At 45.4% G+C, this 13,585-nt stretch overlaps 1 protein-coding gene across 4 annotated transcripts in view; it reads right to left on the bottom strand.

Moving 5' to 3' along the window:
- Window positions 1-13,585, bottom strand: part of LAMA3 (laminin subunit alpha 3) — a 273,575-nt gene that overhangs the window by 88,687 nt on the left and 171,303 nt on the right. For all 4 annotated transcript variants that reach the window (XM_050767788.1, XM_050767786.1, XM_050767785.1 and 1 more), the window contains 5 exons: window positions 10,466-10,610; window positions 9,625-9,765; window positions 6,652-6,813; window positions 3,466-3,564; window positions 346-429 (listed from right to left, as the gene is read on the bottom strand). In XM_050767788.1, the coding sequence (XP_050623745.1) occupies window positions 346-429; window positions 3,466-3,564; window positions 6,652-6,813; window positions 9,625-9,765; window positions 10,466-10,610 (631 nt within the window). The remainder of the gene's footprint in view (window positions 1-345; window positions 430-3,465; window positions 3,565-6,651; window positions 6,814-9,624; window positions 9,766-10,465; window positions 10,611-13,585) is intronic.

The raw sequence follows: 13,585 nt of genomic DNA on the forward strand, positions 1-13,585 counted from the left end.
GTTTGTGACCAGAAGTGATCCAAATTTCAGAATTTTTTTTTTTTATTTTGGAACATTTGCATTGTATTTACCCGCTGAGAATTTCTAATCTGAAAATCTGAAAGCTGAAAGGCTCCAATGAGCATTTCCTTTGAGGGTCATGTTGGTGCTCAAAATACTTTGCGTTTTGGAGCATTTTGGATTTTGGATTTTCAGATTAAGGATGCTCAACCTGTATATATAAACTTATATTTATATAAATAGAATCCATATTTTAAAATTCTTAAAATGAGTAAAAATCATGATTGTCTGAAATAATTAAGTCATAAAACAGAAAGGACCATCCCATGGTTGCTCTTCCTTTACCTCGACCACCTGCACTCGCCCGTGATGCAGCCGGTCTGGCCGTGGGGTGTTTGTCTCCTCATAGATGACGGACATGTGCTGACCCTGTTTAAAGAAAATCATGAATGTGTTAGTGCCTTCACTGGGATCTTTCAAGATGTGTAACTGATCTAAGAAAACATTTCTATGGTCTACATCATATGACATACCTGACTTTTAAAAAAAAGCTCAGAATTAACTATTTTTAATAAAAACATTAGTGACATGGAAACAGAATAATTATAGGTGTCTTTTCACAAATGGGAAATCCGGAAAATTGCCTTGACCAAAAATAGCTTAAAAAGATGGAATTTCCTTTTTTTTTTTTTTTTTTTTTTTTTTTTTTTTTTTTTTTTTGGCGGGGACGGAATCTCACTTCTTGCCCAGGCTGGAGTGAAATGGTACAACTTTGGCTCACTGCAACCTCTGCCACCCGGGTTCAATAGATTCTCCTGCCTTAGCCTCCCTAGTAGCTAGGATTACAGGTGCTCACCACTACACCCTACTTATTTTTGTATTTTTAGTAGTTTCACCACATTGGCCAGGCTGGTATCAAACTCCTGACCTCAAGTGATCCACCTGCCTTGGCCTCCCACAGTGCTGGGATTACAGGTGTGGGCCACCGCACCTGGCAGAAAAAGAAAATTTTCTTTAACTATGCCTTGCAGTCAATGCAGGAAGTGCTGTTTTCATTACTGCCCACCAAACCGGCCTGTGGTGGGAAGAAAGTGCTTTGGTGGGTGGGTTACTGAGGAGAGCAGGGAGGGCAGAGGGTTGGCCCAAGCAGGGAGCTGCAGGCTGCCCTGTGGAGCAAGAAGTTCCCCTGCTGCCTCCGCCTGTGGGACCCAGCCTCACTCGCTCTCAGCCTCCAGCCCACGACATTATGGTGGCTCACATGTGCATCTTAACAGGGCAGGGTGCAGTGGCTGGCACCCTACTGCATCAGCACCCTACCATCAGCAACCCTACTGCAAAAACCCACACATGTCCCAGCTTTTCTGCTGTAGCACCAAACCCTAAAGGGGTTTGGCATTTCACTGGGTTTGGTATTTCACTAGGGCTGGTATTTCAGAAAGAAGGCCATTACCTGGGATCACATATCATTTGAAACCTTAATCTAAGAAACATGCCCTAGAGGCTCTTAATTACAGTGGATTAGAACAAAGCAGCAGGGAAAATGTTTCGTGAGCCTAAATTATTTTCCATGTTTGAAGGTAAAATTAAACAGAAAATTTGGTCATTACCTTTCAGTGAATTCCAATGGTTTGCATAATAAACTTTGGCAGTAAAAACATAGGCGTGGCCTGAACTACAAGATGCTCTGCGAAAACGTGAAACTTAAATACAGCACTGCTGCGACTGTGTTTTTACTGTGTGGCTATTTTTCCTTAGACTATAACTCTAAAATCTTTGCTGCTTTATCTTAAAGACATTCTGCAAAGGTTCCTTGGAGTTTTTAAAACAGTTCAGTAGATTTGCATACCAGTAGAAACCAAACACAACGCAGTAGTGCCTGAACACAAATATGTACCAAGAATATGCTGTGATGAGGTGTGTGTGACTTGCTGGTCCCTGTATACAGTGCATGACATGAGAAAGCCCTTCCCGAAGCTATCATTACATCACATTAATCACACCCCATAAACCAGAGATGGAGCCGACTTCAGGCAATGGCACCTACGCTATGTTTAGGGTATTACGCCCTGCATTGTGGGGAATTCAAAGTAGGATGTGATACTACCCTTGCCCTCAAGGAATTTTCTAGACTGCCACACTGGGTTGTGTGCCAGGCACATCATGTGTGGATATTGTTACTTCCTTTCTCAAAAAACAAACATTCCTTCAATGGTGGGCGGACTACTTGAGATCAGGAGTTTGAGACCACCCTGGCCAACATGGTGAAACCCCATCTCTACAGAAAACACAAAAATTAGCCGGGTATGGTAGCCCATGCCTATAATCCCAGCTACTCAGGAGGCTGAGGCAGGAGAATTGCTTGAACCAGGGAGGCAGACTTTGCAGTGAGCTGAGATCATGCCACTGCCCTCCCATCCCAAAAAAAAAAAAAAACAAAACAAAAACCCTGTTATAGCATCAAACCATTCCAGACTTGTTTTCAACAACTCTGCACACACTGATGATACAACGCCATTGGACTGGTCATCCATGAGCACAGCCTCCTGCCCTGTACCACTCCGGAGTCCTGTTAGCCTTAGTCCCTGCCCCTGGAAGGGCACTTCTCCTCTTATGCCCATTCTTAAAGACTTAGCTCAAAATGAACCACAAAGTCTTCTAAGGGCTTCTCAGACCACATGACTCCCATTCCCCCTACCCAGAGCCCAGCACTGAGAGGGCCCCGTTTGGACTCTCCTCCAACAGTTACCATTCAGTGGATTGGAGTTCCTGGCATATTTCTCTAATCTCCCCTCCTTTTGAGAAAAGGGGTCACTTGTCCTTTACAGGGTACAACTATATGATCTTGCCCCATGGGAAGGATTCAAAGACATTTATGAAACAAAATTGAAAGATAGAAACATAAAAAATAAGTAACATGTGGCTGAACATGTGGCTCACGCCAGTAATCCCAGAGCTTCGGGAGGCTGAGCAGGGAGAATTGCTTGAGCCTAGGAGTTTGAGGCCAGCCTGGGCAACATAGTGAGATCCTATCTCTACAAAAATTAAAATTAAAAAATTAGCTGGCCATGGTGGTGTGTGCCTATAAGTGCTTGGGGAGGCCATGGCAGGAGGATTGCTTGAGGCCAGGAGTTCAACTCCAGCCTGGGCAATACAGTGAGATCCTATCTCTACAAAAATAAAAAAGTAAAAAAAAAAAAAAGTTTAACATGAGGCAGTAACTTGTGAGAGGCAAAAGCAAAATACAGTTAAGTATTTTGGAGGCAGAGAAGACAGAAACCATTTGGTCAGAGGAAGCAGGATCCTGAAAAGATGCTACATGCTCTCAACTGTCATTTAGTTTCTACAAATATTGGAAATGATTTAATCTAAACTTTGTGTAGGCCACATATCAAGATGTCCTAAATTTAGATCAGCACCAACTGCAACTGCCACTTCCTGCCACTTAGGTCATGCTCTGATACCTACAGTGAGCTGTACATCCGGCTTCTTTTCCAGAAGAACCATGTCGCTAGGCAAGCCGAAGGACTTGGCTTGGTAAGTGAGGTAGCCACCATATGAAGAAACCTAAAATGAAATTAATAGTATCAATAGCACAAGCATTAAAAGAAACGATGTCAACATCAACCCACATGAAAAGCACTTAGGCACACAAAGCGTGGAAAGAAACACACTCGACCTGTTAACAAGGGTTGTATCTAGGGGGTGGGGTTGAGGATGGTATTTTTTCTACTTTATGCTATGTTTAATGTCATCTGAAATGTTTAGCATGAACATGATTGAGTTTTACAAGCAAGAAGATACCTTTATTAGAAAGAAAAATAAGGCTGGGTGTAGTAGCTATAATCCCAGCACTTTGGGAAGCCGAGGCAGAAGGATCACTTGAGGTCAGGAGTTAGGGGCCAGCCTGGGCAATATAGCAAGACCCTGAATCTTCAAAAAACATTTAAAAATTAGCCAGGTGTGGTGGTGTACGCCTGTAGTCCCAGTTACTCAGGAAGCTAAGGTGGAAAGATTGCTTGAGCCCAGGAGTTTGAGGCTGCGGTGAGCTATTATTGTACCAGTTCACTGCAGCTTGGGCAACAGAGCAATACTCTATAAGAAAGGAAAGGAAAGGAGAGGAGAGGAGAGGAGAGGAGAGGAGAGAGGAGGAGAGAGGAGAGGAGAGGAGAGGAGAGGAGAGGGAAGGAAGGAAGAAAGGAAGGAAGGGAGGAAAGAAGGAAATAATAGTCATTTTCCTTTTTTCCTAGATGATTACTAAACCAAAATGTTTATTTAATCCACAACTATTCTAGGAAATCTAGGCCATTGGTTTCTTTTTTAACTGAGAGAACTGGATAATATCTATCAGTCACAAAATGAACCTCTAAAAATAAATTTTCTCCAAAAACAATTCTCCTGAAAGCAGATGGTGAACATTTCCCAAATTATTGTGAGTTCTGCTGGGTACAGTAGCCATGGCTGACAACTCCAGCAGGTGCACAGACCTCTGTGTCACTCAAGCAGCATGATGGTGGTGGGGACATGGAGTGAATGGTAACAGTTTTCTGACAGCTACTTCACACCTTGGGTCCTGACACTTCCCACCCTTACAGTAAAACATAGTCAAGAAGGAAGAAGTGACAGAAGGATGAAAATCACAGGCAAGATCACCTCTGATTAGACAGAACAAAATAACCTACAGGAAAATGCCAACAACTTAGAGGAGGCAGGGGAACGAAGCCACGTTCTTCTAGGATCCCATTCAACAGAAGCTTTTCCCTAGAGTCTGTAACCTGACAAAGCCTTACAGAGCTTTGATTTCCAAGCCTGGAAGTATTCCAAGGCAATGTCTTAAATTATTATTGTGATTAAGTATTGCTTCTCTGATGGGCTTAAAGTGATTTTAAAAACATGGCCTCAAATTCTTTGCACTCCTGCCTTCAAGGGGTGGGGCTTAATTCCCCCTCCTCCTCTTTGTTTTGTTTTTTTTGAGACGGAGTCTCGCTCTGTCACCCAGGCTGGAGTGCAGTGGCGAGATCTCGGCTCACTGCAACCTCCGCCTCCCAGGTTCAAATGATTCTCCTGCCTCAGCCTCCTGAGTAGCTGGGACTACAGGCACCCGCCGCCATGCCCAGCTAATTTTTGTATTTTTAGTAAAAACAGGTGTTTCACCATGTTAGCTAGGCTGGTCTCAAACTCCTGACCTCAGATGATCCGCCTGTCTCAGCCTCCCAAAGTGCTGGGATTAGAGGCATGAGCCACCAAATTGTCCTCCCCTTGAGTGTGGGCTGGGCTTAGTGACTCACTGCTAATGAATAGAATAAAGGAGAAGTGAGGGCATGGCAGTTCTGAAATTTAGGTTACAAAAACACTGCAGCTTCTGTCCCGAGCTAGTGCTCTCATTCTCTCTCTCTCTCTCTCTCTCTCTCTCACTCTCTCTCTCTGTCTCTATCTCTCTCTCTCTCTCTCTCTCTCCCCCCACCTAACCCCCTTACCCATCCCCCATAAGTTGCTTTGGGGGAAACCAGCTGTCATGTCATGAGGACCCTCAGGTAGCCTATGGAGGGTCTCGTGTGATGAGAAACGGAGGCTTCTAGCCCACAGCTAGCCAGAAGCAGAGGCCTGCTAACAGCCATGTGGGTGAGCTTGGAAGCAGATGCTCCAGTCCCAGGGAACTATAGCCCTGGCTGACATCTTGACAGTAACCTCAGAAGACTCTGGGCCATCCCCTCCTGAATTCTTCATCCAAGATAATTATTACTGCTTTAAGCTGCAAGGTGTTGGAGTAATTTGTTACATGACAATAGACAACACATGGGCCCATCATATAGCAGTAAAGAGGAGTATTCAGTGAGAGAGTAGTGGGATCATAGGAGAGAGGCAATATTTCCCACACTCAGATGTCAAAACCCACAGTCCTTCACCCAGAAGACAAAGTTAGAGACCTCAGGCCGAGGCCCTAATATTTTAGTCCTCCTAATGTGAGAATATGGCATCCCCTGAGGCGGGCCCTATGAAATCCACCCATTAGCAAGTTCCACCCTTGCTAAGAAATATATGTCACCTGATGGTGTTGCCACATGAGGCCTGCGTTTCTGTCCTCATAAAATGTATGGAGGTGGCCAGCCTCTGGCATAATAACTCATGCAGCAAAGGAAGAGCAAGTGGTTTGTAAGCTCCTGAGGAGCGTGTAACTAGTGCGATTCTCCTTAGGAAAGTCGAACTGCCACCAGATCCTGCGTTTCTTTTAATAAGCTTGTGAGTCACTTGTCAGCTTTTGTTTTCCTAACAAAGAGGCTTTCTTCTGCCTTAAAATAAAGAATTCTCAGCACTGGCATTGAAAAGCATGCATGTCCCATTTGCAATAAATATTATTTAAATGGTTATTTCCCTAGAGGAAAATTCTTTGGCATTAGGTAAAAACTGAGAAAAACGTTGTGGGTGATTTCCTTTGCTGGTAGCTCATGCATGGCAAGGGTGGGGCGCAGTGGTGCCTGCTCAGCCCCTCACAGCAGGAGGCAAGGTCTCTTCTTCATTTTTAGTTCAGCTCATTTCTGGCATGTTAGTAACCTGAACTGCTGGATGCTTCCTTCCAGATTTCCAGGAAATGATGCTCACACAGCAATAGTAGAGGGCCACTGAGGGCCCAGAAGAACAGCAGGACATCATTACCTTGTCCCCCAGGTAGGACGCGGGTGCGACCCAGGACGCGCTGTGGACAGTTGCGGGCAGCTCCTGGAGATCCGCCACCATGCTGTTGCTGCCCGGGTTGAATGACACGGGGATGTCCATTCTGTCTGCCGTCTCCAGGCGCCAGCCCAGCATATCCACAAACTGGAAAGAGGGAGAGAAGCAAGGGACGAAAACGTCTTGGTCGTGGCATCCCTGGTGATGGCTGCATGATGTATACAGAAAGCTTCACGGGCAGCCTCCTTGCCTCAGAGGCCTCCTTCATGCATCTCCTCCTGCACCTGCCCTCCCAAGCCGGAGCCCCGTCTCACCCATTGCCACTGGGAGTTCTGGGAAGGCAGTGGCCTTACGTATGTGGGATTTATCTTTGTAACCCAGCACACATCCTGGTTCTTGACATTTAGTAGGTGATCAATGAGTGTTCGAATAATAAAGAAATAAGTGTATGAATAAAAACTAGGACCGTGGTGCATTTAATGGCAAGCTCCTTATAAAGAAAAATGTGATGTGGAATTCAGTGGCTTGCTATTATTATTTTTCTTTAAATGGAGCATCAAAATTAAATCGTTTCCTGGTCACAAAGGAAGCCAGTTAATTTTGAGGTAAAAAAAAGAAAGAACTGACCAAGCATAGGGTTGGATTAATGCTTTCTGATTCCCAGGGGAGAAGAGACTTCAGAGCAGATTTACAAAGTTTTTTTTTTTTTTTTTTTTCCAATTACTAGCTGCACTCCGTTTAGGAGACAGGCAGTAAAAGATATGAAATAGGCAGGCAGTAAAATATATAAAATAGTCGTTTTGGGGCCAGGCGTGGTGGGTCACATCTGTAATCACAGCACTTTGGGAAGCCAAGGTGGGCAGATCACCGGAGATCAGGAGTTTAAGACCTGCCTGGCCAACATGGTGAAACCTTGTCTCTATTAAATACAAAAATTAGCCGGGCGTGGTGGGGCATGCCTGTAATTCCAGCTACCCAGGAGGCTGAGGCAGAAGAATCACTTGAACCTGGGAGGCAGAGGTTGCAGTGAGCCAAGATCATGCCACTGCACTCCAGCCTGGGTGACTGAGCGAGACTCCATCTCAAAAAAAAAAAAATCTGTTTTTGAATACTTGTTGGATATAAGACATGACTCACACAAAGAAGGCAAGCAAGAGGTTACTGGTTCATGGAATAATGAAAGCAAGAAAAGTTTTAGTTTCATTGAGTTAATTTTAAAAATGCCCAAAGAAGGCTGGGTGCGGTGGCTCACACCTGTAATCCCAGCGCTGTGGGAGGCCAAGGTGGGAGGACTGCTTGAGCCCAGGAGTTTGAGACCAGCCTGGGCAGCATGGCGAAACCCCGACTCTACAAAAAATGCAAAAATTAACCAGGTGTGGTGGTGCATGCCTGTAGTCCCAGCTACTCAGGAGGCTGAGGCAATGACAAGATTGCTTGAGCCCTGGAAGCAAAGGTTGCAATGAGCTGTGATCACACCACTACACTCCAGCCTAGGCAACAGAGACCCTGTCTCAAAAAAAAAAAAAAAGTAGCCAAAGAAAAGATACGATAAAATAGGTGAGAAGGAAAGCAAAACAGAAAGAAGCAAAAATGAGAAATGAGGGGTGTGATATTGTGACATAATGAGACACAATAGAAATATCAATTTGGCTATTACTACCAGTTTCTGGCACAGAGTTCCTAAAACCCTTGTAATTTCCTTAATGACAGGGGTGATAGCAGCATCTTTTGCCATAATATTTGGGCTTAGTCCACAATTCCTGAGGCCAGAGCTTCTAAGACCCTTGGACTCTCTGATGTGGTAATAGTGTCTCTTTGTGTGCTAATGAGATAAGTGGTGGCTGGGTCCTCTGGGTAGCTTCAGGATGGGGGCTTGTAGCCAGGAAGACCAAGGTAGGATGAGAGGATTGGGACTTTCAGCCCTACCCCCAACCTCTGAGGAAGGGAGAGGGACTAGAGATTGAGTTAATTATCAATAGCTAATGATTTAATCAATCACGCCTACATGAAAGAGCCATCAAAAAAAAAAAAAAAAAAAAAAAAAAAACCCTAAACGGTGGTTTGGGAGAGCTCCTGGGTGGGTAAACACATCTGCATGCCAGGAGGGTGGTGCGCCCTAACTCCCATGCCTGGAACCCTCTGGACTTCACCCTATGCACCTGTTCATGCACCTGGCTGCTGCTCTGTATCCTTTATCATATTCTTTATAATAAAGAGCAATAGGAAGGAAAGTATATCCTGAATTCTGGGAGCCATTATAGCAGATTACAAACATGAGGAGGGGGCTGTGGGTACCCCCGACTTGTAGCAAAACACTAGAGAAGTACTGGAGGCCTGGGATTTGCAACTGGCATCTGAAGTGGGGGTAGTCTGGAAGAACTGAGCCCTTAGCCTGTACAGTCTGATGCCACCTCCAGGTAGAGAGTGTCAGAAGTGAATTGAATTGCAGGACCCCCCAGGAGTGTCTGGGAGAGTCAGAGAATTTTGGTATGGAAAAAAACCCCACACATTTGGTGTTAGAGTGTTGTGAGTATAGAAACAGGGTTTTCTTGTAAGGGGGAAAATGACAAACTCTATTTATTTAATGAGATTTACTGGGCATCTGTTATGTCCCAGGTCCTATTCTAGGCACTAGGGGTGTATCAGGGAACTCACACTCTAGGGACAGAAGAAGAAGGGCAATAAACAAATTTTAAAACAAAATGTTAAGTATGTTAGGGAGTGATGACTGCTGTGGGGAAGACAAGGGTAAGGTCAGCAAGAGTGTCCAAGGTGGGCTATTTTATAGGGAGTGGTGAAGGAAAGCCCCTCTGAGTACATGATATTCGAGCAAACACCCAACGAATTCAGGAAACAAGAATTTTAAAATGCTGCAGACCAAGAAGCGGCGAGGGCAACACTTACCATTTAACAAATCCATGTACAACATGTTCCCCAGCACTTCCTGTCAATGCATACCTTAGCCCTTCGCTTATGTGCGCTGTGACATTGATTATTTACTCCAAAACAGAAACAGCTGGTACAACCCTTGGGATTGGCTGGGTCCAAATGGAATGAGCCTTCTCGACACACATTACACTCTGTGCCTTCTACATTTTCCTATTGAAGCAAAACATGAAGTAAGAGATCACTTCTTCCAAAATTTCCCTAGTTGCAATTAGCTACTTGCACAAATTAAATATCAACACAAGATGTTAGGATGAGGATGTGAGCAAAACATTAAAAGAGACGTTAATTATTAAGCTTTCATCCCATGTTAATTGTTTAAACTTTTATACCACACACAAATGGAAGAGAGAATTCTCTAAATTTCGTAAAATGCCCCTGGGGCATCTTGCAAGTAGAGAAATAGCACTGTATGGTTCACAGGATGGGGAGACCAATTCATCTCACTCACCACCACCTTAACACATCTCCTGGGAATTGGAAGGTCTCCTACAACCTGGTGGAACCCCTTGGAGCAGAGACGATCACCTGGAGTCCATGGTTCAGGAGTGGGTTTTAGGGGAACCTATGAACCTCATGAAACTGTAGATAAAATTTGTGTTGATTTTCTGGAAAGGGTCTATATCTGTCATCAGATTCTAAGGCGATCTGTGACCTCTCCAAAAGATAAATGGGATCTTGCCTCCTAACTATTTCTGTAAAATAAGATCATGACTACAAAACGCTACACACACTATCAACATCTCTTCTGGGTCAGTCCCATTTCCCACATACTCTTCTATGTTGACTCAACATGAAGCACTTCCCCGCTGACTGGCAGCTGGCGTCTCTGACATTGCACCATCTCTCTTACCTTGCAGAGGCAAGCCCCGGTCCCTGGGTCACACACTCCTGGCTCAGTCCCATCTCGGTTGCAATTGCAGGGAACACACTCAGGGAATCGGTAAAACCCGGAAGCACATCGGTCACACTGCCGCCCTGTGATTCTGGGCTTGCATCTGTACACAAAGTAAAGGAAGCAAAAATCATCATCTTTGTACACACAATTTTAAGGGCTCACTTACACTATAGTGAAGTAGTTGGTGTGCAAAGCCAATTAAATAGATACAATGCCTGCTTATAGTCCAAGGCAGAATGGAGAGAGGCAGATAAAGGCACTAACAGAAAGTAGGTCATTGGCCATTGTGGATGGTCATGGATGGCCATCGTAGATGGGTGAGGCTTAGCACTACGTGTTGAGGGTGCACGGATGGACGTGGCCCCTGAGCCTGGAGGGCTCCCGCAGATGGCCCATAAGTGGAAATGATGACAATATACACACAGAGTCTAACTGATGTTCAGAGGAGTAGCAGGTGATCCAGTCACGTTTCCTTGGGGGAAGTGACTCCTGACCTGAGCTTTAAAGGGCAGAGTCATGGGGTAGGAGTTGAGATGGGCATTCCAGACAGAAGAAACAGAGCGGGAGATCACTCAGTGTGTACAGGGAACAACACAAGCATGGTGCTGCTGGGGCGGATGTCCAGGCAGGGAATGCTTCCCCATGGCCTGAGGAGGTAGGTGGTGTCAGATCATCAGGACAGAGGGGCTGGACACTGTCCCATGGCAGCAGAGCACAGTAGTTGAGAACTGTCCATGCAAGGCTTCAGTTTTAATCCAGTTCTGACCATATGAGACACACCATCTTAGCAAGTTCTTTAACTTCCTAAAGCCTGCTTTTCATATCTGTGAGGGACAGAACAAGGTAGCTGCTGCCTCCTGGCATTGCTGGGAACCTGTGAGGCAGTGCAAGCAAAATTTCAGCCCAGTGCCTGGCACATGGCAAGTTACAAGCAGGGGAACACTGTCATGAAAAGCTGTTAAGGAGGAGAGAGTGTGGTTGGACGTGTGTGAAGGATGGAGCCCAGATGGTGAGTTCCAGCAGCAGCAGTGGCAGCAGGCTGTCAAGTCAGGAGAGAGACCAGGGCTGACCTAGGGCAAAGGTGTCCAGATGGGGAGGAGGGACGGGCTCCCAAACTATTTTGGGGTGAGGTTTCTGGGAATATTTTGGGGTGAGGTTTCTGGGAATATTGTAATATTCTGGATGAAGAGTAGAGGAAAGGAGGGAAGGCAAGGAAGACTCCCAATGTCCCTGCTTCGGTGACAGAGTGGATCTTAACGTCCCTTGTCACCTGCAAAGGCCAGAGCTCAGAGGAAAGCACAGTGTGGGGTGGGGGGGTCATTTTGAGTCATCCACCCTCATCCGTCTGCAGGTCCTTTTGACTGAAGCACAAGGCAGGCAAGAAAACACAAGCAGCTGAGTAGAGGCAGAAGAGCAGAGTGCTATGGCCATGCCTGGAGAGCCCAGAACTCGAGGTCGAGGAGGGGAAGAGAAACGGCTGCGAGCCCTGGAGAACCAAGCACTGCATTCAGAGCTGGGATCTACCTACACACTGATTCTCTTCTGTGGGACTAAGGGAAGTATTAGAAATATGTTTTTATTCGCATATCGGGAATAACATTTTATTGTTCAATTACTACCAAATGTAGGCCATCATCTATCTCCTAATACCTATGAAAATATCTTACCCCAGAGACCATCCTAAAAAAGTGAAATACGACTCTTCATATTCCATTAAGTTTCTCTTTGGCAAATATCTGCTTATTTCCCTTTGGCAAATATCTGCTTATAAAGGATTTTGTATGTGATTAAGAACGTAAACTTGGAACCAGGTAACCTACTTTGAATCCCAACTCTACCACTTACTGGACCTTGGGCAAATTGGTCTCTTTACAACCAAGTTTCTTCATCTGTAAAAAAGGAGATAACAATATCTACTTCACAGGATTGTTGTGAGGATTAAATAATACATGTAAAAACCTTAGAGTAGTTGCTTGCACACATGTAAGTATTTGCTATTACTATTCTAGCTGTGACATGGGCTAAGGGGAGCAGACGGTGCCTTTCTGTCCACCGGGCACACAACTAAGCATTACTTGCAAGACCTGCTGGCAAGTTCCGTCTTTCATCCCCATCCCTCTCATCTCTCCCTGCTTGATCCCTGCAGAAATGATTCCATAAGGAAGTAGCCTCAAAACCACACTTAGAGCAATGTAGGTACAGAGTGTAAATGTTCTGCTTGAAGTGGATGGCTCTAGTGCAGTAGATTGTAAACTTTGGGAGAGGATCAGAGATTCTGTTGGAAAGCTGGGTAAACTATGGGCCATCTTCTCAGAAAAGTGTCCACTAAACCCACAGAAAGACTCACTCTCATATACACATAATTTTGCATTCTCTAGAAGAGGGTTCCTGGCCCCAGGTTAATAACACCTGCTCTCTTCTTGTGACCCTCAGACTAAATGTAATCAGACAGTCCAGCAAAAAAAATAAAGCCTGTTTCCAGTTGATTCCTTATTTCTGGAGAGACAGCAAGTGTGGAGCACAAGGACTCTGGTGGTCTAGAGACCGAAAGAAGAGAGTTGCAGATGACCCCCCCCAAACTAAAAGCTATCAGAAAGAGGAGCCTCAGAAGAGAAGAGGGGCTTTGGAGATGGCCTGACATAGGCTGGGTGAACCTTGCTTCTCTTTTCCTAGCAGTGAAGGAAAGAACACCGTGCACAGAGGGACAGTGTTGCCATGAAATGCCAACCTGGCAGACTGGCATCCCAAGGTCTGAACGTTTCTTTTAGCAAACACGGGGGGCTTCTGGCCAAGGGTGCATTAATAAGATGCTGGTGGCAGGTGAGTAATTCACACACTGAATGCCATTGGTGGGCACGGCTCAGAGTGTCCCCTGAGCAAGTGATCTGGGTGGGGACCTGGAAGGTGAGGTAACACAGACAGGACCTATGTTTTTTGCGTGTGGTTTGTGTATTTATTTATTTATTTAGAGACGGAGTCTCGCTCTGTCGCCCAGGCTGGAGCGCAGTGGCTCAATCTCGGCTCACTGCAAGCTCCGCCTCCCGGGATCATGCCATTCTGCTGCCTCAACCTCCC

The sequence above is a fragment of the Macaca thibetana genome, chromosome 18 (genome assembly GCF_024542745.1).
Source record: "Macaca thibetana thibetana isolate TM-01 chromosome 18, ASM2454274v1, whole genome shotgun sequence".
Classification (NCBI taxonomy): domain Eukaryota; kingdom Metazoa; phylum Chordata; class Mammalia; order Primates; family Cercopithecidae; genus Macaca; species Macaca thibetana.